General features: G+C 41.5%; 1 protein-coding gene across 1 annotated transcript; it reads right to left on the bottom strand.

Moving 5' to 3' along the window:
• Positions 1-7,303: 7,303 nt before the first annotated feature.
• On the bottom strand, positions 7,304-26,152 carry LOC138601163 (pterin-4-alpha-carbinolamine dehydratase 2-like). Its single transcript, XM_069672743.1, has 4 exons — positions 25,866-26,152; positions 24,610-24,741; positions 11,647-11,727; positions 7,304-7,626 (listed from the first exon to the last, which is right to left on the bottom strand). Exons 1-4 carry the CDS (start codon positions 25,977-25,979, stop codon positions 7,531-7,533), a joined length of 423 nt encoding a protein of 140 aa, XP_069528844.1. The 5' UTR covers positions 25,980-26,152; the 3' UTR covers positions 7,304-7,530.
• Positions 26,153-26,318: the final 166 nt, after the last annotated feature.

The following is a 26,318-nucleotide window of genomic DNA, read 5'->3' as shown; positions in this document are numbered from 1 at the left end:
ATTGGCAGACAATGTCCCACCAAACTCCATTTAAAAATCTGCATATTTAGAATGGTAAGGTTATTAGCAGACCTATATTCCTAGTAGCACAAAACTTTGAGCATATATTAAATTAAATCTGGTATTTTTCCAATTCAGAGTGAATTTAATCCACAAAGCTGCTTTTATTTCACCAGACTCCTTACTTAAAGATTACGTTTGTTAGGAATCTTTTAAATGATGCACCTTCACAGTAACATGCTAACATTTTAGCATAGTGTTATTCAAAGCATGTTATACTGGTCTCAGACAAAAAACAACTAAGCACATACAGTACGGGGGTCAGCCTTCATGTCATCTGAGGGCAAAACAGTTTCACCCTTTCATTTGATACAGGCCCTCATGGTGTTAAATGAAGATTATACACAACCTTCTCCTTTATTGTGTATTTCAGCAACACTATCACGTGATATCACATGATCTGCAGGTTGTGCCTGTAACAGCCCTGCTGAGGTTAGCATTCTGCTTTAACAATACATGCTAATTTGCCCAGTTGTCCAATGTGCTGTGCTCTGCTAAGAGCTAGCCAGTGTTATTTTGGCCCATTTCTAAGTCAGTGACAGCTTTAGCAACTGTTGCTATAAACAATAAACTGTGGGGTGAGAAAACATACAATTGTTTAACTGCAGACATGGGAAGAGCTAGTTTTTCGTCAATTTAATGCCACATGTGTATTAAAGTTTGTATTTTTGAGATAAAAGGGAGTGCTTTTCAGCCATGTGAGTCAGCGCTACAGTTTGAATAAACCTTTAGTTTGGCTAGTGCAACAACCAGGCCACTGTATAATGTTTGTTACTAAGCTAGGTAAGTAGCACATGTGTCTTACCTTTGATGCTAATCCTGTTACTGGTCTTCAGGCAAATGTTTCTCACAAGGATCTCAGATCTTTATATACTTCCTGGTTGTACCATGTTAGATAAAATGGGGGGGGGGGGGTGATGAAAGGTGTTGTACTAAAGCTACTGGTTACATTTATAACTGTAGCACTGTTTCCTTTTGGAGACTTGTACACAAAATTGTTGAAAATGTTACCATACATGTAGCATTATTGTCTGGATGTGTGTGAGTGTGTGTGTGTGTGTGTGTGTGTGTGTGTGTGTGTGTGTGTGTGTGTTTATGGTGAGCTCCCCTACAAGTGGTGTAGTCTGCTCTAATTACTTACTTGGAGGGAATGGAAGGTGTGGTTGTGTGAGGTGTTGGACTTTCACTAGTGTTTGGTCAAATATATATATATTTGTTTTTTCATTTTGTGTGCTTGGTTAAGCAGGTAGATAACTCTCTACACTCTACACTCAGCCATAATATGGAACAAAGAAGAAGCTGGAGGTGTTGGAGGACTCCACCCTACTCCACTCCAGCAGATGGTGGTAATGTACCTATGAGCTGGAACTTCCATTAACACCTGAAGAAGAAGAAGGTGTTGACAAACATTAAGGGGCTATATCTTTTGAATGGATATTCTCATATTCTGGGTTTCACATTTTTGGGTGTTTATTGTTCACAGTGAAAAAGTGAAAAAACTGCATAATGCCGTGTTCTTCCAGAATGACATTTTTAAAAAGGTCGCCTCTGAAATGGGCCGTTCAGAACCGCTGCAGGTTTCTACATAGAACCTTGCTTTCGTTGAAATCGACCAATCGTCATTCACCTCAGGCTGCCTTCTCGCACTAGCTTGTTGTCAAGTCATTGTCAAAATTTCCGCTTACCCTTCAGAGACCTCCTGGCAATTCTGGCTCGTGCATATAAGGCTGAATAACCGATCCCAGAGCAGCCATGTTTTTTACAACGTTGGAGTGACGGTGTAGTGCGGCCACTCCCCCGTGTGGGATCACACACGTGGGGGAGGGGCTACACAGTCACTCCAAATACTGTCAGCCAATCGTGGCTATGGTCTGACCTTTGAATGACAAAACGGCTTGTTTGTTTCAGGAGGAAGGAGAGGCTCCAAAAAATAAATTAAAATATGTATACAATTTTTTTAAATGAAATAAACGTTAGCAACATGATTCAAAAACACATTAGAATAATAGAAAATGGATTGCAGAGCTAAAATATGTCCCCTTTAACAATGGGTATCCAATAGTGATAAGGACCTGCTTTATGAAACTAGTTTACAATACAAGGTAAGTAAATCAAGGCAAATATATATGTGTGACCTGTTTTCAAAGACTTACACCTTCTGTAGGAGTCTTTGGAATGGAAGTTGGAAAAGGCTGAGAGATGGACTAACATTTGTTTACAATTAGACACATCATGGTTAAGTTGTCTTTATCTGAAGCACGGTCAAATATACAGTATAATTTTAGATAAAAGTCAATGTGGGGCTTTAATTCCTTCAGCACAAGTAGAATACAGTATATTTCAAAAGTAAACAGCAGGGTGGATGAGAAAGTTCACAGGAATGGTCAACAAAAAGTCCTTGAACGAGACATCAACACTCGTTCAAAATCAGCGTAATGTGTCAAACAGCCCACTGGCTGCGTATTTTACTTCCATCCACCTCCAATGTTCAGAGTGCTTCTAACGTTAATGATGTTCTCTTAATAGATATATTAATCCTTAAGTCAACCGGATGTTTGTAATATTAACTGCTATGAGGAGCCAGTATTTAATGCTTTGCTGCAAAGAGACACTTTGATTTATGGAGCAGAAGATTTATTACCAAATAGTGGATCTCATAGTCAAAAAGGCATTTAGCCAATAACTGCATGCTGATGCAAGCCGAAGTACAACAGCATCAATTATCATAATTATATGTGTCCTGAGAAAATGATCTATTTACTGCCAAGACTGTGTCTCAGCACCGCAATGATTCTGACAAAGCTGACACATGACAGTCATTTTGGGATTAGTGGCTGTGCTGCGTCGAACTGAAGTGACTTCACAGCCAAGTTTGTGTCTGTGTGTGTCCGTGGTTGGGTGGCGGAGTAAAGAATAAAGCGTTCTGTTTGAAGGATTTGTTTAAACACACTTTATTTATTCTAAAAGAAGCCAATTATGTGACTTCTTAACTCCTCAGCAGCAGTGCTGTTCACAGTCACTGTAGGGCCGGGGATAAAAAGCACAATCCTGAGCTTCACTGTCACCCTCTTAAATGACTTTAGGAATTCTGGGAGATGTAGGAAAACACCCCTTTTAACAAAGTGGGTGTGACATAATGTAACTATAAAATTACATATACATTGAACAGTACTGTAGATTATATACAATATTTATGTTGCACATGGTCAAAAGTGTGTGGACATGATTGAGCTTGTTAAACGTGCAATTCAACACCAAGGGCACTAAATTACTGCTGTAATACTCTCTACTCAAATGAGAAGGCTTGCCATCAGATGTTTGTCCCTGCTGCAGGGATTCGCTTCATTCAGCACAAGAAAACATTAATAAGGTTCATCACTGGTGTTGGCTGCTGAGCCCGAGCTCCAGTTCCTCCCAAAGGTGTTGGATGGGGTTGAGGTCAGGGATCTCTGCAGACATGTCAAGTTCTACCACAACAAACTGAGGAAAACATTTCTTTAGGCATCTAGCTCTGTGCACAGGGACAATTTCAGTCAGTACCTGAAAAGAGCCTTTACATTTAAAAAGACACTGCTGTCCAAAATATGATCGTTTGCTTTACCATTAAAGGGCCAGTTCGCCAATTTTCAACCTCAGTCCTATCATGTTATTACAGGGAGCTAATGCCATTATGGTAGGAAAAAAAAGGAAAAGCAATTTGGCTCTGTGCCTTTGGAGGACGCTATCTGCTTCTCCAATGGACCCTGGAAAACCTCCACCAGCCTACGTAAAACGCGTCATCTGGCAGAGGCCAGGGAGCTCGCTAAACTACACGTCCTCAATCTAGGATTTTTAGATGATCCACCGGTATGTTCTCATTGTATTTTGGATTCTGTCCCGCTCTGAGCCATTGTCTGCAGCAAAAACAGAAGTATTTCACTCCAGCGTCTCTCACTGGGTCGTTCCTATCAGAGGGAGGGGCGCAATGCACGCTGGGTGTTGTAGGAATGTAGAATGGGTGAAACCACGGGCTGTTTGATTTCAAATATTATTGCTTCTGTCGATTACAGAGAACACCAGCTTTGACTGACAGTGGCTTTTTCCAGGGGTGAACTGCTCCTTTAAGAAAAACAGCCCTAGGACAAATATATGCACATGTATGTTTTGATTATGATGTTTTTCTGTTACTTCACTATGTTGGTCCAGACTCAATTATCTCCTTATTTTTGGATGGTTGGACATAAAACTCCAGTCCCCTGTGACCCTGAACAGGATAAGCGGTATGGATGGATGGATATTTAGATTAGTTCCTTGGTCCAGAAAAATAAAAATGGACTAGACCGCCATAAAACAATTTCTCCTACTTTTGCTTTTGACTTTTGGCTCCAATTCTGTGATTCTACATTTTTAATTAACCTCCCTTTATGAGCTGAGGAACTTTACATACTTCCTCTGTTACTTAAACCCTTTAAAAGCCAATTGAACTAGCTTTAAAACACACTGACAAAGCTCAAAACTGTTTGTCTTAGCTCATGAAAGGTTGACGTAACGGATGTCTGCATCAGGGAGCCTCTCTGTTTCTGATTCTTTATTTCACTCTGGAATCACCACGACAACCATTACAGTGATCCCTCATATCCCACCGAAAATATGTTTTCCTTTTCACAAAAAAAGCCCGACTGACAACTCGTCCTTTAAATCGAAGACGACAACGTGAAACTGCGTTTTATCAGAGGAACAGACAACAATGTGTTTCTGTTCACACAGATGAGAGGAGTCAGTCATCGTCCAGCAGTTAGGGGGTGCATTTGATCAAATAACTAATGTCATACAAATGTCTGTGCTAATGTTAAGCTCCTGGCTGCTTTCTGGCATCGACCGCACAGTGTGATTACTATCAGCGGTGTGTCTGCAGCGAATCCCACAACAGACGAGCCCACATGCTAAACGCTGGCCTGTGCACTCCCAATGGAGACTCCAAAAGCAGACTTAAGTCAAGATTGACTTTCTAAGACCTTGTTATCTTTATTTGGCGGTATCAGATTGCAACTACTGGTCCGCACATTAACCCATCCCCAAACAGCCAGGGAGTGAAACTCAGATTCACACACAGGAGGAGAAATATGGGCCGCTATCACGCACAGCAGCTACTTGGAGAAAGCCCAGAAAGCTCTTCATGAAACCTTCACTCCATGTCTCTCTTCCCCCCTCTGTCGCTCTCAGTCAATCACAGGACATTTATGCTGGAGAGAAATATTATTTTTCCATCACAAGGTCTACATAGAAACGTAAAAAGATTCATCACTTGGTTCCTTTCTGCTTTTCTCTCTCCGTTTGTCTTTTACATCTCTAATCCCTCACTCCCTCCCAACTGTCTCTGCCTCCTCTGTCTTCCTCATTCCTTCCCCTGTCTGCCCGTCTCCCTCTGGTTCTAATATGTGTGTGTGACGTGTGTGTGTGTGTGTGTGTGTGTGTGTGTGTGTGTGTGTGTGTGTGTGCAGGCCAGACTGCTGGCGGTGCAGAATTAGTAGGTGAAGCTGAAAACGGATTAAGGAGCCAGAATCCAGAGAGTTCACTAATGGGAGGGCTGGCTTGGTTGCCTGCTGCTTCTGTCCATCAGCTGAGGCCAATTATCTGAAGGGGGCCACATCTGGCCTGGTCTGGCCCGGCTCGGCCTTGCAGGAACGGCTGTCTGGTCACTTAAAAGTCCCCCCCCTCCTCTTCAGACTACAGATGATGTTGGCCCAGCAGTTTGAGAGGCTTCTAGGACTACAAATCAATCAAAAACTGTTGTGATGATCATTCAAGTCACGTGATTTCCTGTCATGAACTTGTTCCAGCGTCTCAGATGAGACGATTTAATTGTAAAGGGAGATTTTTGAGGATGTTTTTACAGGGTTTGTTGGACAGGACAAACCATTTGAGGCCCTCACTTTCACCTCTGACAAACTATGATAAACATGTTTTACAATTCTGACATTTTGTGGACTTTGCAGTAAATCTGCTACAGCCAGAAGCTGGTCAGGGAGCACATTCTGACCTCTGTCCACCACCAAAAGAACCTACAATGGGCATGCGAGCGTCAGAACTGGACCACAGAGCTATGGAAGAAGGCAGCCTGGTCTGATGAACCACGTTTTCTTTTACAGTATGTGGATGGCCGGGTGCGTGTGCATCGCTTACCTGGGGGAGACATGGCGAGGATGCACTATGGGAGGAAGGCAAGCCGGCGGAGGCAGGGTGATGCTTTGGGCGATGTTCTGCTGGGAAACCTTGGGTCCTGCCGTTCATGTGGATGTTACTTTGACATGAACCACATTGTTGCAGACCAAGTACACCCCTTCATGGAAGCAGTATTCCCTAATGGTAGTGGCCTCTTTCAGTGGGGCGGTAAGGGGGGGCAAATGGAGGCCAGTGCGCCTCCAACACTGAAACAGATACTGATTATAGTATTTTATGTTGTTTTTTACACTTTATATAGTGAACTAAAAATTATGAAAGCTTGAACACTGTCTTTGTCTCCTTTGTTCGGGTTGAATGTGCCCCTCTGACAAAACATCTGGCCCCACAGGTCCGATCCATCGAGGCCCCGCCAACGCTGCCAGATACCTCAGCACACCTTCAGAGGCCTAGTGAGGACTCAATGGGTCAGAGCTGTTTTGGTGGCACAAGGGGGACCTAAACAATATTAGGCAGGTGGCCATAATGTTATGGCTGATTGGTGCAGTAGTTAAAGCTAACACCACAGCTATATCAAGTAGCTCCAATACTTTAAACGACAGAGAAGGAGACTTTATGAAGGATAGGCTGGCAGGATGCATTAAGTCCTACTGATTTGGCTTTTATCGCACTCTTTCCTCTTTGCTGATCTTCTCCTGATGGCGATCCAGTCCTGAAAACACTGCAGCCATGTCTGACTCATCTCTTACCAAACCTTAAATCATATAAATCCCTTCCTACTGACTGTGACCCCTTCTTCACTCTGCTCCACTCTCCAGGGCAGAAAGGAGAACATGTGGTCCGGTGGAGGACTGACAGGGAAACGTATCCTCTGGGTCACTGGAGAGTACCGGAAGGATTGCTTGCAGAGCAATTACACTCTATTTTAATTCCACGTGTGAAAATAAACACAGCTGAAAACAAGACGTCCGCACACAATGAAAGTAAATCTGTCAAATCTGAAACGTGAATCTAAAACACAGCAGTTATACAAACCTGGAAATGTCATCTTACCCCGGAGTCAGTGCAGAGATAAGAGACAACACAGTTTCACAAAATCAGTTTAATTCCTACAGAAAGTTCGTACAAAATATTCTGCAAACAAAAAAAACATCAGAAAATATTTCACAGATTTTACTCAAGACAAACCCAGAGGTTTGTGATCAACAGGAGATGGTGAATTATTCTTATGTGAGGAACAATTCTTTGATAGAGCAGGGTTGTGAATGTGGGCATTAAAACAAGAGAAACTAAAGAATAGTGATACAAATATCACATTGAAAGCGCAATTTTGTCAATAAATTTGGCCATTTTGATGTCCCGTTTTGACAGTCCTCCACAGTCATGTGTAGTCAAAGTAATCTGGACCTGTGAGAACACATACACATTATTTGAAATCAAAAGCAGTAACAGCAAAGAATAATACGTGCTTCGTGTGGCTTAAAAATTAATTCAAACATTGCATGGAATTGCATCACATTTTGTGCAGTGGTGTAAAACTGATCAAATGTGTCTCATAAATTCATCTCTGTATGTGAAGAGTGTAAATAAATTCAGGAGAAGTGGATAAGGGTTAAGGAGTAGTTCTGATTGACATGTTAATATACTGACAAATGTGTTTTGTTTTATGCCATGACTGTAGGCAGCCACTGTGATTCCCTGTAATTTCTGACTACAGCTGCTGTTCTCCAAAAGATCAAACTCTTTAAAGCCACCTTTCAAAACTACAGGAGTTGATTATCTGTTCATCAGGGCAGATTTTTGTAGAGTATTCCTTTGAGTATCACACCAACTGTTTTGCAACCCCCTCCTGTGAAAATCCAGTGTTTAACCTTGTAAACATCTCCATGTGGTGTTCTTCATGTGCTACAAGACATATCAGGGACAACATAAGCAGTCATCTCCATGGCTGGGCCTGTCTGCTTTTAAACTGCAGTGTACCAAGGACAGGCTGAACAACACGTTTTCAGATTGGCAGGTTTGAGACGTCACAAACCTAAGGAGCCAATCCCGTTAATGGACGGGGTGACGCTATGCATTTCATTATGTGCAACCTATGGTGACCACTTAGTAATTTTTGCAAACTCACTGCTGACTACTAACGTTAACGTTACTACTACTAATTGCTACATTTCAAGCTAGCTAAGTTTTAACAAGTTGCCACTAAACGAGGGCAGAGACGTGTTTTGTTTTCGCGATGGAGGGAGCGGTTGTAAATTTGCACAGTGGGCGGGGACTATGCAGATTCAGGAATTTTAACAAGGTAATTAAAAGTATTTTGCAGAAAAAACATATCAGACACAATTTAATATTTCAAGCAGAGCATTTTATGTCTTAAAACATGACTGGAGCTGCTCTTTAAATTATAATAGGAAGCTTTTAGACTTTTTTGTGGAAAAGCCGACCTTTCTTTCTTATTAGGAGGTTTTTGCGCCTCATTTTTTCGTGGTTTAATCTAATTTTCACGAGGAGTTAGTTGATGAAGTTATTACTTGAGCAACATCAGTTCATCCATCAACCCGGTCGATCAAGACAGGAGGGAACAATGTGAGTAAGTGCTAAAAAACAGCTTGATGAATATCCTAATCAACATCAATATCATTAAGGTCAGAGGTGTCCATAAAGAGCTGGGTCTTTAGCTTCTTCTTAAAGGTGAAAGGGACTCTGCGGACAGAATGGAGTTTGGTAGCTCGTTCCACCACCTGGAGACTACTGAGCTAGGAACTAGGAACAGGGTTTTGAATTTGATGTGAGCAGCGACTGGGAGCCAGTGGAGGGATATGAACAGTGGAGTGATGTGTGCTGCTTTGGGTTTGTTGTAGCCCCTTCGAGCTGCTGCGTTCTGGATCATCTTTGTAACTACCTGCCTGAGGAGGTGAGACTATGAGAGAATCAGTTTCATCTTTAAAATGCCTCCTTAAAAGCTTCTTTTATTTTTTAAACTTTAATGTGAATCACTCTCTTCTGTCTTCACTCTTCTGTTTGTGAGTTTAGACTCACTGCAAGGTCTTTGTATGTCCTGTGTCTCTCTTGTTTACTCCTATTTTCTATCATTTTAAGGCTCACAACTGTATATTTTCTTAATTTGAATCTCTGTTTGTTGAAGTGTTTTTGGTTTTACTTTTAATTGAGGCTTTGTTGTATGAAAGGCCTTTTGTACAACATTGTTTTTATAGAAGTGCTTTACATATTAAGTTGTTGTTGCTGCCATAGTGGTTGTTGTAACTTCTGTTAAACATTTCCAGTAACACTGTGTGTTGCCAGATTCAGCCAGTGAACACTGAGCACACAGGCGCTGAGTGCAGCTTTTTCTGCAAAGGAGTAGTTTTACAACTCCTATTTTTACCTTTCTCTTAGTGAGCTTTTTTTTAGCTGTTTTTTTTTCTTTTGTTTGTTTTTTTACTTTTGACAGAATATAGCCTGGGCACGTATCAGTCTTATGCTAAGTTAGGCTAGCCACGTCTTGACTCTGTGTACAAAATGCAATGAGATTAGATTGATATTGACATTTTTAAATGTATTTATTTTTTGGCCTGTTATGCCTTTATTAAGAGAGAGAGGACAGTGGATGATGTCGGAAACAAGGGCAGAGAAAGTGGGCAAGACTGCTGCAAAGGACCGAGGGTGGGTATCAAACCCAGGGCCGCCCCATCGAGGACGGTAGCCTCTGTATATGGCACGTGCGATTTAAACTAATAATCTTGAAGATTGTAATTTTAATAAATGTCTGTTAAGTCACTATCTATCGCCGAATGAGGTAACACAATGGTGATTGAGCCTATGGCCCACTGATGAAAGCCTGTGCATGTGCAGTATTACAGACTGGATGTCTGGTGTGACTTTTGTGGAAAAAATCACAAGCGGCTCCCAGTTAGTGACGCGTTTTCCATCAGCCAGCAGTGGTTGGTCTGCCAGAGAGGGTAGGCGGAGCTAAGCGGCTGCTTTTTCCGGTCTCTGCAAGTGTTGCGAGTAAACAGTAATCTACCATGGCTGAACAAACAAAGAAAAGATCGATGGCTACAGATACAACTTCAAAAATAAGTGAAAATCCAAAGAAAAAGAAACAAACTCGACGCTCAGATGAAGGCAAACAGTCTAAAAAGGAAAGCGACCGTCAGCCAGGAAAATCAAGAGTTACAACCGGAGCCAACCGTGGACGTCACACATGCAACACTGTCTGGATATCTGGGAAGTGAGCTCCCGCAATTACCATTTGTCGGTTTAGGTGCCGCCAAAGAGAACGAAACTGAGATCTTTGAAATTACAACTTTAACCACTGAGCTAAACCAGCGCTCCAATTACGAGATTTTTATCTCAATTTCAGCATGTCGTGCCCTCTCTATCTTCCCCACATCTCCTGTCACTCTTCAGCTGTCAACAATGCAAAAAAAAAAATCTATAAAAAATCTGGAAAGAATCTAAAAAATATTTCCCAAAATGTCAGACAATTTCCTGCAGCCTCGATCTAAAGAGCAGTCCTCTTATATGTCAGAAACTGATAAATTCAGGATTTTTCCAACAGTCAGCATTCAGGAGTAGTTGCAATTACGAGGATGATTTGGCTCCACCCACTGAGGTTTGATCCAACCAATGAGAGAACGTCTTGGAGCGCAGCTCTGAAGCCCAGAAGAAAATGTTTGTAAACTCACACTTTCTTATTAAAGCCAAGAAAACAGAGCAGAGCATGCAGGCACATTAATAGAATATTAGCAGAAGCTCAGCATACATCATGTATTTAGTGGAGGCTGAACCTCACTCAGAGTGGGATTTACGTGTAAGTGTCTGGTGGAAAGTGCTGCGGGGGCCCAGAGACCTGTAGCACCGTTCTACAGCCACTTTAATAAAGAGTGGATTAGGAGCAGCATTCCTGTCAGAGCGGCCCGGTCCACCACACACTAACTCAGTGGCTGCAGCCTAATGCGGAGAGATTTTCAGGGACTGGCTTTGTCATATCAACCGCTACTTTATTTCTGAGGCAGAGAAAGTGAGAGTGTTCGTGAGCGTTGGGGTTGTTGGGGGGCTTCGTCGAGGGGAGGTGGAGATATTTGCAGAGCTTTTCACAAGGAAGACGATGGGATTACAGCGTGAAGCTACTGCTGTTTTCTGAGTAACGGAGCGGGTTTCAGGCTCTGAGTAGAGAGCTCTCCAGAACCAGCGAGGATTGTTTGACAGGAAAAAATCTGACTTCATCCAGGGTTGATTCATGTCGGTGTGTCTGTAATTTGTTAGAAATTATCCGCAGCATTACAAGTATGGCAACATGTAGCTAGGATAACACTGTTTGATTCCACAAGATGGGATTTCTGTAATAGATACTAAACAAATAAGCGTCTTCTCCATCACTGTCACAGATTTTGATTTGAGCCATAATGTAGAAAAAGTTTTTACCTTATTATAAACATTAAACCATTCGGGGTGGTGGTTCATCTTCTCTGCCTGCAGAGCCACGCGTGACATGAAGCCAAACGCCTGCAAAGGAAGAAACAATAAACTGTCAATCATTAAAGAGTTCAGGAAGTGGATATATCCTCTAAAAACCTGCGAGGCTCTTTATATAACAGAGCGTCATTTGAGTCACGAAACAAGCAGTATGTCAGACACAGAGGAGAGGAGAGGAAAAGACAGGCAGCTCCGTTCATATATTTAAATTTAATTTTAAAGATACAATTTGGTCAGTAATTGCTCAAAAATTCTAATCTGTTTATTTAAGAATATTTTTGGCATTTGCCTGAATTTGATAAGATAAGAATAAGAACTTTATTAACCCCGAAGAAAACTCTAGTGCCACATTGCTCCAAAAATATGGTACAAAATTAGAGAAATACAAAAAACAAATAAAACATAAGTGAAAATATGAAGTGTATGGGTTAGTGCAGAAGAGACAATGCCTAACAGAATAACACTACTACAATAAGTTATCTACAAAAGTAAGCAGAAAGTGATAGACAGCTGAAGAGTGACAGGAAATATGGGGAAGAGAGAGCAGGGGGGGGCCTGCACCAAAGGGCCGAGGGTGCAGCGAGGACCTCGCCCCTGCACATGGAGAGCACGCTCCACCAACTGAACCACAACAACACCCCAAAAATGCAAAGCTTAAAAAACTGTCCAATAATATTAAGGAAGCAGGAATTTCTCAAAGCTCTTTCTCAAATTTCTCAAAATGTCTCAGTAAGCTAAATTGATTATCAAAATAGTTGCACAACAGTCCAACTTCTTAAGCTCTAAATAAATAGGTAAAACATGTATCTGCAGACACATACAGCACAGGGAGCAATGCGTCTCTGTCTCATGAAGGCATGTATGTGCATACTTCCACAGCCCCGTCAGGAGCAGGCAGCACGCAGACACACTCAGAAACACACACTCTCTTCATATTTCCAGCTTGGCATGTGTCTCTCTCCAATCACAGGCCATCCAGGGAGTGATTATGGTTATTCTAATTATCTACAAAGAGGAGAGTGAAATCCCTCGTCATGCACACAGTGAAGAGAGGGGGAAAAAATCAGGTAGACCTGTTTCAGAGCAATTTCCCACTGCAATCTCAATTAAGCCCCTAAATACTTCCTCCCTGCCTAATTAAATCAACTGAAACACCATTGTTTACTTCGGCCCCGTCCATCACCTGACATGACGAAACAGAATTGCTCTCGCAGAAGAAATTGCGTTAAGCCTTTTTAGTGTTCGTCCTGTTTCGGTGCCCGCGCAGCGCCACGGCTGTAACACGATCGGCAGCTTGATCAAATTGGTTATCAAGGAAACGGTCTCCCGATCAATTTAAGTAATTGGCATATTCCTGCAACTTGACCCCACTGGCACCAATTTGGAGTCTGAGGCGGTCTGCTTTTTCTCACTTCTCATTGGCTCTAATGGAGATGGTTAGGCAGCCTGTCATGTCAGGTGTTGCCCAAACATGTCCGCTCTCTCTCTCTCTCTTTCTCTCTAATCTGCAGCTGAGGAACATTGAGTGACAGGTTAAATGATTGTGTGTGAACACTTAAAGACTCCTGCAGATTGTCCTGTTACATGTTCCTTTAAAATCTGTTTTTTCAGCCTGGACAAAAACGTATCCGTCTGCATTTCAAGACAAAAATATGCACAATGACAGATTCTGAAAACAAGAATTTTCATTTTCGCTGTCATCATTGGGACCAGATAGTTGTGGATCTGCACTCTGGTCCTTTTAACTGCAGATGCTAATAACCTTACAACTTTAGGTTTTGTGTCAATAAGAAGCAGACACAATGATAGAGGCGAGCTGCATTTCCAACAGCTGCAGGATGGAGGGGCTAGCAGCGTATTAAACTCCTCCTTAAAAAGGTCGAGCACACTCAATAAGCTCCCCAACCCCCAGGATTTTTGAGATCAAAAATATTCATTGAATGAGCATTTACTTATGGAAAATGTGTCCGATGAGGAGGCTGAAGAAGAGGACTGACAAAGTGAGCTGAAAGAAAGAGGCTTCTGTCAGGAGCTGTGTGCCTTGGGCTAATGTTAGCTTCAGTAGCTAGCTAGCAAGAGTTGTGTGTTTCCATAGTGACGTAGATTCACTATGCTTCACTGTATTCAACTCTAGTCAATGCTACAGTTGTTATATTCAACATATAACCTTGAAGATTTTCATTTAAATAAATGTCTGTTAGGTCACTACCTATCGCCGAATGAGGTAACACAATGGTGGTTGAGCCTATGGCCCACTGATGAAAGCCTTTGCATTTGCAGTATTACAGACTGGGTGTCTGTGGCAACTTTCACAGAAAAAATCACAAGCGGCGCCCAGTTAGTGACGCGTTTTCCATCAGCCAGCAGTGGTTGGTCTGCCAGAGAGGGAAGGCTAAGGGGCTGCTTTTCCGGTCTCTGCAAGTGTTGCGAGTAAACAGTAATCTACTTTGGCTGAACAAACAAAGAAAAGATCGATGACTACAGATACAACTTCAAAAATAAGTGAAAAAAAAGTGAAAAAATTGGACGCTCAGATGAAGGCAAACAGTCTAAAAAAGAAAGCGACCGTCGGCGAGGAAAATCAAGAGCTACAACCGGAGCCAACCGTGGACGTCACACATGCAACACTGTCTGGATATCTGGGAAGTGTGCTCCCGCAATTACTATTTATCGCCATAGGTGCCGCCAAAGAGAACTAAACTGAGATCTTCGAGATTATGACTTTAATATACAGAATTAATTGTTCTCACATTTCACATTTAGTAACACATTTCTCAGTTATACCTGCCAGATAATTGACTATTTTTTGTTCCAAGGGATATTTTTGGTTATTGATTGTTGTGTGAAAAATCATTAGCACCTGCTGTAAAGAATCCATCCCCACAATAGCTCCTCCAATCACAGTTCCCTGGCACCTCTGATGTCCAATACTGTTACTTTGTGTGTCCAATTTTGACCTATAAGAGATGTTTCTGTCGTGATGTAAAGCAATCCCATTGAGTTCATGTCTTGGTTGCAATTTAATACACAAATGTTATGAATCCTTATTGAAACCGTTTGGTGTTTAAATGTATTTAAATTAAAAAATGAATACCAGATGATGCACTGTGATAAGAGTTGCATTTATCAGAACCATATCCAGGATCCGTCGGGCTCTACTTAATGTTTAAGTTGTTGGCTGAAGTTGAGGATTTTGGTCAGCAGTCCAAATGCTGATTATGATCGGGCTACATGTCTGTCAGAAACTTTGGCTGCATTTCACTGGAACAGTTTCATATATATTCCCATTGGAGATAGAAACAGTTTCAGCCTCCTGGCCTTGATCAGCATGTGTGAATAATGGGCGTACTTTACTCTTTAAAACAGGGAGGACAAGCAACATTAAGCAGCATTACCACAATAACACCATTGTAGATTCATTCATATTACAACAGGTCTGCAAATCCACACATCTGCAGTCACATCTGTGTGATATGTTTCCACAGATTTCCAGATCTTGGCAGCAAAAGGAACATGAAGCTGTGGTCATTTCAGTTCGGTTTTCATGAAAGAACTACATTTTTCTATCAAAGCCAGCTCATGGCATGATGAAGTTATTCAATGATGAAGTACAAATGCTGTATTAGTATTGAAATAAATGTGTTTTTTATTTGAAGCTATTAAATTGACAGTGAACCAACCGCAACCAGAGATTATACTCATTAACCAAACTTCAAAGAGCTGAATAATACACGCGCTGTTATCAAGAGAAGAGTCACACTACCAGAAAAATTAATGACCACATTTGGACCACATTTGGATGTGGAAACAGACCAAAGAGCACAACTTAAAGGGCCAGTTCGCTGATTTTAAACCTCAGTCCTATATTATCGGCACGTTATCGGTATTGGCCGATATTGGCTTTAAAATGAACTATCGGATATCGGCCAACACGCTGATATCCGCCGATATAATTAACCGATGAAATAATGGGCTGCTGCATACTTGATTAAATGCCCGACCTCGGCACAATGTCCCCGGCGCGAAGAAGACCTGCGCAGTGCAGCATGATGACGTCACGTGTGTCTACCTGCAGCATGAGAGAGTTAGAAGCCATAATGTCCGTGGTGTGGAAGTTTTTCAAAGTGTCCGAAATAGATAGCAAAAGTGCTGTTTGCAATGACTGCTCAGCTTCGGTGATGCGAGGAGGAGCCAAGGCAAAGTCTTTCAACACTACAAACTTGATTAACCATCTCAAGACCCGTCACCCCGACCGTTGTAACAAATGTGATAAGAGTATCACCATTATACTGTACGCTAATTCCAATACAGAAGAGAGCTGATGATCTCTGCAATTAGGTGTGCGGGAAAAAAATATCGGTATCGGTAATCAGCTAAACGAGTTGTAAAATATCGGCTTACGGATATCGGCAAAAAATCCAATATCGTGCATCCCTAATAGGGAGCTAATGATGCCATTATGGTAGGACGCTATCTATGAAGATTTTTTAGACGATCCACCGGTATATTCTCATCGTATTTCAGATTCTGTACCGCTCTGAGCCATTGCCTGAAGCGATCAGTGTCCTTGACTGGAAAGCGGTAGTATTTCACTCCAGCATCTCTCACGGGGCCGTTCCTTTCAGAGGGAGGGGCGCAATGCACGCTGGGTGTTGTAGGAATGTAGAATGGGCGAAACCACGAGCTGTTTGTAGAACTTTCTCCACAGCTATGGCGCCAATTTCAAATATTATTGCTTCTATCGATTACAGAAAACACCAGCTTTGACTGACAGTGGCTTTTTCCAGGGGCAAACTGCTCCTTTAATTGGGAGGAAAGCCGAATGTGACACAGTAGATGCAGAGTTCAGCCTGTATGCAACATGAACCCCAAGAAAGGACTCTTCTGGGGGACAGAAAACACAAGGATAGCAGTAATCTCCCTCTACAAATGAATTGGAGTTAAATGTCCTAAAAGCTTAAAATCCTGTAAAGGCCTGAAAAAAGGTGCCCTACATGGGGCTTCTCCCACAGGTGGTGGTCCCTCGGGGGCAGTAAGGAGAGCAGCGGGACACAATGCTAGCAAAGCGGCAGTGCTACGCCTGTCAGTCACCTGTAGGTCAACTCAGCGCGCTCCACTTGGGCCAAACAAGTAAATAAAACCAGCCCTCAACTCCCAGCTGAGGTCTTATGTCAACAGAGGTCAAGGACTCTCCCTCTCAGAGTGCTTTGTGTACCCTGTTTGTATTGTACGGGCCACACTTCTCGACCCGACAAGCCGGAGATCCATCCGTCCATTCAGCCTGCAGTTCTCTCCAACCGGCCAAACAAGCTGTAGCTGTCAGAGTCGGATAATTTGACATGACATTACACAGGCCTCCATCTCAAATAATCAGAAACACCCGACGGCAGACCCCCACTATGCCCCTTTCCCCACGTACCCGCTTCTGAGGGGCCGATTTGGTGCTATTACGGCATGATTGTCATACAACACTGGATGAGACAATTTGACGTCGGAGCAGAGTGGTGTTTCTCTCTCTCATTGCGGCCGTGGGCTGGAATACAGGACTCAGTTTCAAACACATGTGTCTGTTATTTACAGATCAGTTTTCCACCGCCGCCCGGTCCAGGGGCTTAGAAACGCCTGCTCTGCCTTGCCAGGACTAAGTGCATGCAGATTGTGCCGACTCTTAACCAGCCTCTGACAGACTCACACATGAACGCTGATGCATGTATGAATGCACATATCACACACTCAGGGTACACACAAGTATGTGCCGACACACACATGAAGACAAGCCGCTCTCCTCCATTACACACCACCATGACTACCCGATGATTACCCTGCGAGGCCCATCATCACCCGCGTCAGTGTCAGCCCCCTGGAAACCTTCGCTCCTCCGCTGCGAAAGACAAGAACGCAGTGAATTGCTCGGCGGCGGCGGTGTTGATGATGATGATGATGACGACCACACCTCTTATGTCTCATTTCTCTTCTTTCCCAAACAGCTCTTCAGAAGCTTCCAGCTGGCCGGACAAGGCTGCCCGCTAAGTTGACGTGTAACTTAAAGCAAAAAGTTGATAATTACAAAGAAAAGCTGCCAAGTTATTTCGTGTAGAGGGCTCTGCTGGGTGTGTTCAACATCATAATCTCCTCAAGTTAACACAGAAGAGCTTCAATTTGATACTCTGACTAAGGCGATGCTCGCTGTGAACACTCATTAAGTGACTAATATCCTGTGTTACAAATGTTCACGCAAGTCAGCTCCTATTTTTGTAAAGAGTGTCATGTAGTGCTCAAGCATGGCGTTAAGGCCGACTTATGCAAACCCTCTCATTAACTGCAGCGTTACCGGCGAGGGCTTAAAAAGACATCGGGCTGGTGAAAAGGCAGCAGACGTCAGGGCCATCTTAGCTTACCCACGGACTGATAGCCAGATTATCTAACCACCTCTGCTCGGGCGCCACACCTCGCCGCTTACCCTCCAGCCATTTTTCACAAGACGAGATGAATGCGGGACGCCTCCAGTTCCCAGGGAAAGTTCCAGTTTGGAGACGGAGGTGGGAACTGAACACCGCTGAGCCGATTAACCGGCCTCTTGATCAGAGTGAGGGAGCGCTTGTTTAGGGTGATTATGTATACATGTGTGCCTAAATACTAGGGTTTAGATACAATGGACTGATTATAAAATGTCTTTTTTAAAGCATTTTAAAGTATTTTAAACATTCTCGTGCCACACAATGACCTGTTTTATAGTGGCCTGTTTTAAAAGCTGCAGAAACAGTTTATTCACAACTCCAAATCTGTCCACAGGGTTAGAAATTCAAACGTTTTGCAATTAATTAATGCATACATGTTCAGAAGTATTCATATTATGATAAAATTATACAAAAATCAAGATAATTGAAGTATTAATTGGAGCTGGTAGTAGAAAATGTTTATTATTTTTACTTAATAATAAGAAAATAATAAGTGTAATAATTCTTTATGTCAATCTTCATAAATAATAGATTAATCAAATGTGCAAAGAAACTATAAAAGACTTAATTGATTGACTGATTTAACATGAGAGAAGGGATAACTTTATAGTGAGCAAAACAAGCCTGTGTGTGCGTGTGTGTGTGTCTGTGTGTAAAGCAGCAGGGGGACGGCTCTGAGACTCTGGTTTACCCAGGGGCTCAGGTTTAGTTGTAGGACAACTTATTGAACACAAGCAGAGCGAGGCCCGTAACGAGAGGCAGAGGCTTGAGGGAGATTTGGAGGAGAGGGAGCCCCTGACTGAATATAAAAAGGGGGATCAGCCTTGGAGAGGAGAGGAGCGGAGCGGAGGGAGCAGAGGGGGCTGCGGAAACACGGCAGCGCTGTCCTCAGGCTCAAAAATGGAAGTTAAGTCCAGAAGCCGTGTGGACGCTGCAGCTTTTTCTGGAGCTTGTAATGCATTTTTTTGGTCTGCGGTGAAACGATTGTGTCATTCTGTTTTTTGATTTTTTTCTTGTTTTGTACATATATGACTACAAATACATTTATTTTATATCAGCAAACATCTTGAAACAAATTAGGTTTCTAATCTGACCTCAAAGCAGTTTCTGAATCAGATTTGTGTTTTACAGCATCATCTTTAAATATCACAAAGACTGATTTATTCATGAACATACAAAAGTCAATAAAAGGTGAATAAAACATTAACACAGCAATAGAGCTCTACTTATAGGACACCCCTGAGTGGATATTAGATCTGTAACATATGACTACATATTTGATGAATGCAAATTTGATGTACACATGCAGAGAAACGCTTTATAGTAATAATCACGAAGATTTTCATGTAAATAAATGTCTGTTCAGTCACTAGCTATCGCTGAATGAGGTAACACAATGGTGATTGAGCCTACGGCCCACTGATGAAAGCCTTTGCATTTGCAGTATTACAGACTGGGTGTCTGTGGCGACTTTCACGGAAGAAATCACAAGCGGCGCCCAGTTAGTGACGTGATTTCCATCACCCAGCAGTGGTTGGTCTGCCAGAGAGGGTAGGCGGAGCTAAGCGGCTGCTTTTCCGGTCTCTGCAAGTGTTGCGAGTAAACAGTAATCTACTATGGCTGAACAAACAAAGAAAAGATCGATGACTACAGATACAACTTTAAAAATAAGTGAAAATCCAAAGAAAAGGAAACAAATTCAACGCTCAGATGAAGCAAACAGTCTAAAAAGGAAAGCGACCGTCAGCGAGGAAAATCAAGAGTTACAACCGGAGCCAACCGTGAACGTCACACATGCAACACTGTCTGGATATCTGGGAAGTGTGCTCCCGCAATTACCGTTTATCATCATAGGTGCCGCCAAAGAGAGCGAAACTGAGATCCTCGAGATTACAACTTGAAGACTTATATAATTCAGATATTTTTTGTAAAAACCGACTCAAAGATTTCAAGTGGTTGCCTTTATGCATATTTAAGCTCTGCGCTTTCTTGCCTACATTAACTAGCTTAACTTAGTTCCCTTAATAGATGCTTGAAATAAAGCTTTGTTACCTATTAATTAAATGGTTAAGTCCTCGAATAAACGATAGGTTGTTTATTCAAGTTAATGTCAGAAAATTTTGAGATAACATCACAATTTGCCATAAAACAAAGTGACATCTTTAACAGCAGTCGAAGAGCAAACATTTTTTTTCCAAATGCTTAATCGATTATCAAAATTCCTACATGATACTAACATGCTCATCATTTCTGCACCTATTTAAAAAAACATCCTCATTAACAACAGAACAGCAGACATTCCCATGGTTAAAAGTGTATCTCTCTTAGTTCAGGAGCTTCTTGTTCACTCTGCAGACGTGACTTGAGATAATAACCCTCCATTGTTTTTCATCCCCTGTGCAGCCTTTGAGTGATTTTCTCCCATCGCTGTATGACTGAAGATTTGTGGGAAAAGATGGAATGCCATCGTTGTCAACTTCAGCTAACATGACACAACAGTTGAGCATGCACAGCTCACCTCCGCTACACAAACTGCATCTTACGGCGACTCGTTTCACTTGTGCTGCATGTGTGTTTCCACTGCATCCGCTGAAATGTAAAGCAGATGGTCGTCTGTAAACATAACGTAACGTAAAGCTGGTAAACAATATCAGCGAGTGCAACTTAAAACAAGCACAATTCCAAACTAAATGTACAGTATTAAAGACACACACATGCAGACACACACAACTTTCCAAGTATGATTGCAATGATTCGCACGGGCCAAAGCGAGTCCAGAGGGAGGATTTTACCTCTCAGACCTGATTAAATATTACAGGACGTGATGAGGAAAATAACTCCTACTGACTACGGTTTACCCACAGCCACAGATAAATTACAGAGCGGGTCACAACAGCATCACAACACTTTCCACTCGCTGTAATCAAAGAAAAATTAACTCACAAAAAGAAAATCCAGCTGTCATCTTCTTTTTTGGTTAATTTGTATCTATGAGCGGCTCTGTGCCTGGTTTACTCAGCTCCCCTTCTACAGACTGCCACTGTGCGTTTACACACATAGAAACACCTCTACCGCCCCCTGGAGGCCACAAGAGGAACTCACAAAGAGGGGATTTGTTATTCTCATTATAAACTCTGGGGGATCTGATTTCTTCGGGCACATCAATCGGAGATAAGTGGCGAATGGAAATCAGCCAGCATGTCGCTCCTCATCTCCATTCCCCCGCTGGTAAAAGCCCTTTAAGAAGAGCCATGAAAAACGAGCTCGAGAGTTTGTGAAAAATGCATCAGCGAGAATAAAAGAGGGTGAAAAAGACGGGCAGAGAGACAGGCGGAGAGAGCTGCCAGCATGTAAAATTGGAACAACATGAGCTCATTCCCCAATAACATGGGGCACAGGGTGGGAATGAGAGACAGACAAAGACAGAGAAAGAGAGAAGGATGGGGAAAGAAGGGTGGCAATGAGGAAGAAAAAAACACATCCACCAGAAGGAATGATGGGGTTGTTAGTGGTTTGTGAACCAGATGAAACATTTTAACCAATTTGATTGTTTGTGAAAGAAATCATTCTGATCGAAACCCCAATTGCTGCCAACTGGAGGCCTGGCGTGTCTCAGCGTAATGCGGCCTGACGTGTCGGGGTAAGAGGAGAGGCTTTAGAGCCAGGAGGAGCAGATGGGGGAGGTCAGCGCCCGCCCCCCGACTTCAAACGCGGGGAAGTGTAAAAACAGACTATTTTAGGGGCTAAAACAACTAACGACGGGATTAGAGGAAGTCCGCTAAGTGGCCTTGAGATGTTGCAGTTTACTTTGCCCTCTACAGTGCGGTGGAAAAGTACAGAGCTGTCTAAAAACGCTGTGCTGAAAAACATCTATACGTATTTTAGTTTGCCTTTTACACTGAGAATCGTGGAACGAGTATAAAATGGCAACTCAGTCACTGAAAACATCTCCTATTCCTATCATCTGACTGTAATGTCATGAACTGCACATCTCTTGGTACAACCTGCATGTGAAATTCAACACTTGCAGTTCTTCTTGAGGCAGGTGTATTACACTGAAGAGGTAGATGCGGAAAAAGGTACTTAAAAATCTTTTACACAATGAAAAAAAGCTACAAATGTACATTTCTGTGGCAGCTTCTATGTGTGATAAAATAAACTTATCTTCTCTCATGGCTTTAACGATTGGCCTCATATAAAGGGAAGATTGCAGGACCTGTTTCTGTTCACTGGTTCATTGTCACTTGACCAATTTGTGTCTTCAAATAAATACCTCAGGAAGGTCAATTACCTAAAAGGATCCACGAGTTACAGTGGAAAGCTCCAGAAAAAGCTAGTCAGCGAATCTTGAGTTAAATATACTCTCCCAAAATACTAAAAATGTTTTCTTATCTTCAAAAGTTTTATAACAGGTTATATACAGACCTTTTTCCTTACAACCATCAGGACAATAGGAAATATAAACACTAAAGAAACACTCTACATCACTGCATATTTCCTCCCTGCTTTTGTAAATATTTTTCAGACTTTTGTCTGTGATCTAAATGATTAATGTACAGAGTCCTTGGGTAGCACTTAAATAACACATTTAACTATAAATAACATGTACAGGATGCACACAGATATTGTATCAAATGGCACAAGAATGTAGAATAAATTAACATGAGCCGTCAAGTTTCAAGAATTTGGTGCTGAGAGCTAGTTTGGATTCATATACTTGGTTAAATATTTCCTGATATAAATCATAACTTCAGTAAATATTTTATATTTTAACTATTTTTTTATGGACAAAGTTGTTGCTTGAATGAATTGAATGAGATTTTTTAACATGAAATAAAAAGCTGGGAGGATTACTAAACTGTGATCCGAGACGCAGGTAATTCAGTTCAAACCGAAAATAAACAGTGTGATGACCTTTTGATGAAATAATGAAAAGGTTTAATATATTCAGTCAATGCATGAACACAAAGACTAACTGTGTTATACAAGAAGCGGTGCTTTCTTTCCTAAGTAAACAAGGTTAACTCAGTTGACAAGGCCCCCTTTAATAGACACTTAAATTAAAGCTTCATTACCTATTGATGCTTTTGTTGACTGTTTAGTCAATTTAATGTCAGAAAACTTTGAGACAACATCACAATTTGCCATAATCCAAAGTGAAAGCTTCAACAGTAGTCTAACATCAGTATATTAAATATTGACATTAAAAAATTATATAGAACAGAGAAAAGCTGAATCCTTATTTTTATCCAGACACTTAATCGATAATAAAAATTGTCTTACATTTTTATTCAATCTACTCGCATGCTCATCATTTTTGATGACTAAATGTGTTTTACAAGTAGCTGTGTTTTGTGTAAATCCTGTTTTATGTTCCGTTTTTTCGACACCACTGCTGCTGCTTTGGACAAGCACTCTAACATCTTTGTTTGGGAACATGCATGCTCTGTGGTGTACAGCCGCAATTTTGTTCTTGGATGAATTTAAGCTACGAGAGTTTGAAATATATTTTTGGTATTTTGTAGGTTATTTAATATTTTGTTCCGAAAGATCTGAAAGGGATAAAAAAAGTGTAATTTTGGTACAGGTACTCAAGGTGTTGTATTGGCACCAGTACTGAAGAATTTGACAGGAAACACAGCTATATGCGTTAAACCTGCCAGTTTTGTTTGTCAAATGCTTCATGCAAGAGCTAGCATAGATAAAAAAATTACTGTTTTTCCTTTAGAAACATAAATCTTTAAATGCAGTTACACATCTTAATAATAGCCCCTTCAACTTCCACTTTCTTATGTGAGGTTTCCTGTGATAAACTGACAATTAGTAGGAATAACTCTTTCAATAGTTATCAGTGCTTTACCTTCGAGGAAAGCATGAATAAAACCCATAAAAGCAGTGAAAGAAGAGAGGAACCTGCCCTCTCCTACACCTGCAACCAATCAGCGCATAAACACAGATGAATTTGTGTGTTTCCGATGGTTAGCGAGAGAGCTGTGTGTCTGGCAGTCTGAGTCCTGATCCACATCAAATAAACCTGCAGCCAGCGCACAACGGCCCCCTGAAGACCCCGGCAGAAAGCAGAGACGGATTTCTAAGACAACTGAAAAAAAGTTTCTTTACAGACTCAATCGGCCGTCTGGCAAAAAAAAACAAAAAACCCTCAAAGACTAAAGCAGATGTCAGCTGACTGTAACACAAACTCTAACCAGCTGCACAGAGATGATGATTTGGTCCCATGTTGTGATCCCAGGTATTGGTTAGATAGCTAGATAGATAGTTATGTAGATATGATTACCTAATATGCACAATTTTTTGTGCATAGTGTATGTATACATTGAACATATGCTTAACATTTACTATACTTTCCAAACTGCAGTCGTTACCCTAAACCCACGTCTGAACCCTGAATCAAACCAAAGGAAGTGACAAAACATTACATTACATCTACACACACCTGATTAAAGGTCTTAAAGTGAAGCTCTTTGAAGATGGCATCGCGGTCCTCCACCTCCACCCAGCCCGTGGCCCTGAGCTCCATCACCAGCTGATCCCGGTCTGCAGAAGAGAGCCAGTGGGAGTCTGAAGACTGGAAACACACACACACACACACACAAACACACACACACCTCATCATTTCTACTTCAGTTTGTTGTCCTTGTTGGAGTAATTACACATAATAGGCATTGTTTATTCTCTTTTTTCAATCTGCTTTGCTGTGCTTTATAGACAGTATAAAATGGAAACACATTGTCTTTTGTTGTTATTGAAGTTATTCTTATTTAATAGTAGCACATTTTAAAACTAACATTTTAATTTAGAAATCACATAATTATCAGTGGCTCTTGTTGTTTTTTCTGATTTATTCCTCATCCAAACGTGCTGGTTCAGCCTATATTGACAATGTGGAAGTAGGGTCAAGTTTTAGATGGGCTTCATGTGAGATAGCACATCAGGTCAACAGTTAACAGAGTGCTAGTATTGCTGTGTCCGCAAGGTGGCAGCGTAGCTCCAACAATGAGTCATGACGCGGGCTTGACAACCACCAGGCAATGGTCATACAAAAATTTAAATTACACTCATATTGCTTTAATAATCATATTTGACTAATATGATTATTGAGCGTGACTGCTCAACCTGTACGTTTTATTAAAAATCATTCCAAACACCAGACTACTTCTGCATTTGTTTACTATGGGCTTAATTATTTGCAAAACTCACATTTAAAGTAATATTGATTAACCTTTGTCTCCCATGTAACAACAAACTCTTCAGTTCGGCACGTTAATAAAATAATTGATTGTGTAATATTAACTTTATGTCATTGCAAAAGCTCAAAGAATTCAAGTCCTAAATGACAAAATGTTGATGCGTTTTTCCGTAAAACTATACATGCCGAATTGAAGAACAGCTCCGAAGCAATTCAAAACTTGCACAAATTCTTCTCAAGATGTGTCTATTTTAAAGGCATGCTTTTTTTTATTTAATTGCAGAAAGTTTTAATGGAGTTTGGCGCACGTTTTTTTTTCACTACAGAAGAACAACGCGTCTTTCATAGGGTTATCGCCACTTGTTCTATGGGAGCCAACAAGATTGTACAGTTGTTGCATTTCCCATGGGATTACATTCACGCGTACCCGACTCAATTAACACGCAGATAAGATGCTTATAAATGCTAATGCTAAAAGGCTTTACTGTCACTGCAGCACTCACCATTTTAGACGACTTGTTCCTGGAGAGCTGAGGAAACTGCAGACTGCTCAGCCCGAACAGGCGGCTGCAGGGCCATGAACTGCCCGTCCTCAGGCTAAATATTAACCCAGACATAACCAGCGGTTCTCTCTCTCCACTGCCACCTCTTCTGCTCCCTGTGTGTCGCCTCCTGTCCTCTTACACTTTACGTTAGCTGTTTAGTTTGCTGCCTGATTAAAATGCCGTATTTTCAATGAGAGTCTGGTTATGCAAAAATGCGTTTCATGCAGTTGTATGGAGGTCTTGCAAACCAGATCAGTCAAAAAAAATGATGACAAAATAAATACAAACATGATTTTTGTATTCATTTTGCACATTCATTCCTACCAAGACATTTAATTACATGGTTATATTATATATGATACATTTAAGGTATAGCAATTGTGTCTGCTTAAACAAGTAAATAACCTCTTA

The sequence above is a fragment of the Semicossyphus pulcher genome, unplaced genomic scaffold, assembly GCF_022749685.1.
Source record: "Semicossyphus pulcher isolate SPU_LCO1_2020_fin unplaced genomic scaffold, fSemPul1.0.p SCAF_10, whole genome shotgun sequence".
NCBI lineage: Eukaryota > Metazoa > Chordata > Actinopteri > Labriformes > Labridae > Semicossyphus > Semicossyphus pulcher.
This window is presented reverse-complemented; position numbering and strand designations above follow the sequence as displayed.

Coding starts and splice junctions, on each gene's coding strand:
- LOC138601163 (XM_069672743.1), bottom strand. CDS start 25,979: ATGTCTGGGTTAATATTTAGCCTGAGGACGGGCAGTTCATGGCCCTGC. Junction 24,742..25,865: donor GGAACAAGTCGTCTAAAATG/GTGAGTGCTGCA, acceptor GTGTGTTTCCAG/TCTTCAGACTCCCACTGGCT. Junction 11,728..24,609: donor ACTTTAAGACCTTTAATCAG/GTGTGTGTAGAT, acceptor CTTCCTTTGCAG/GCGTTTGGCTTCATGTCACG.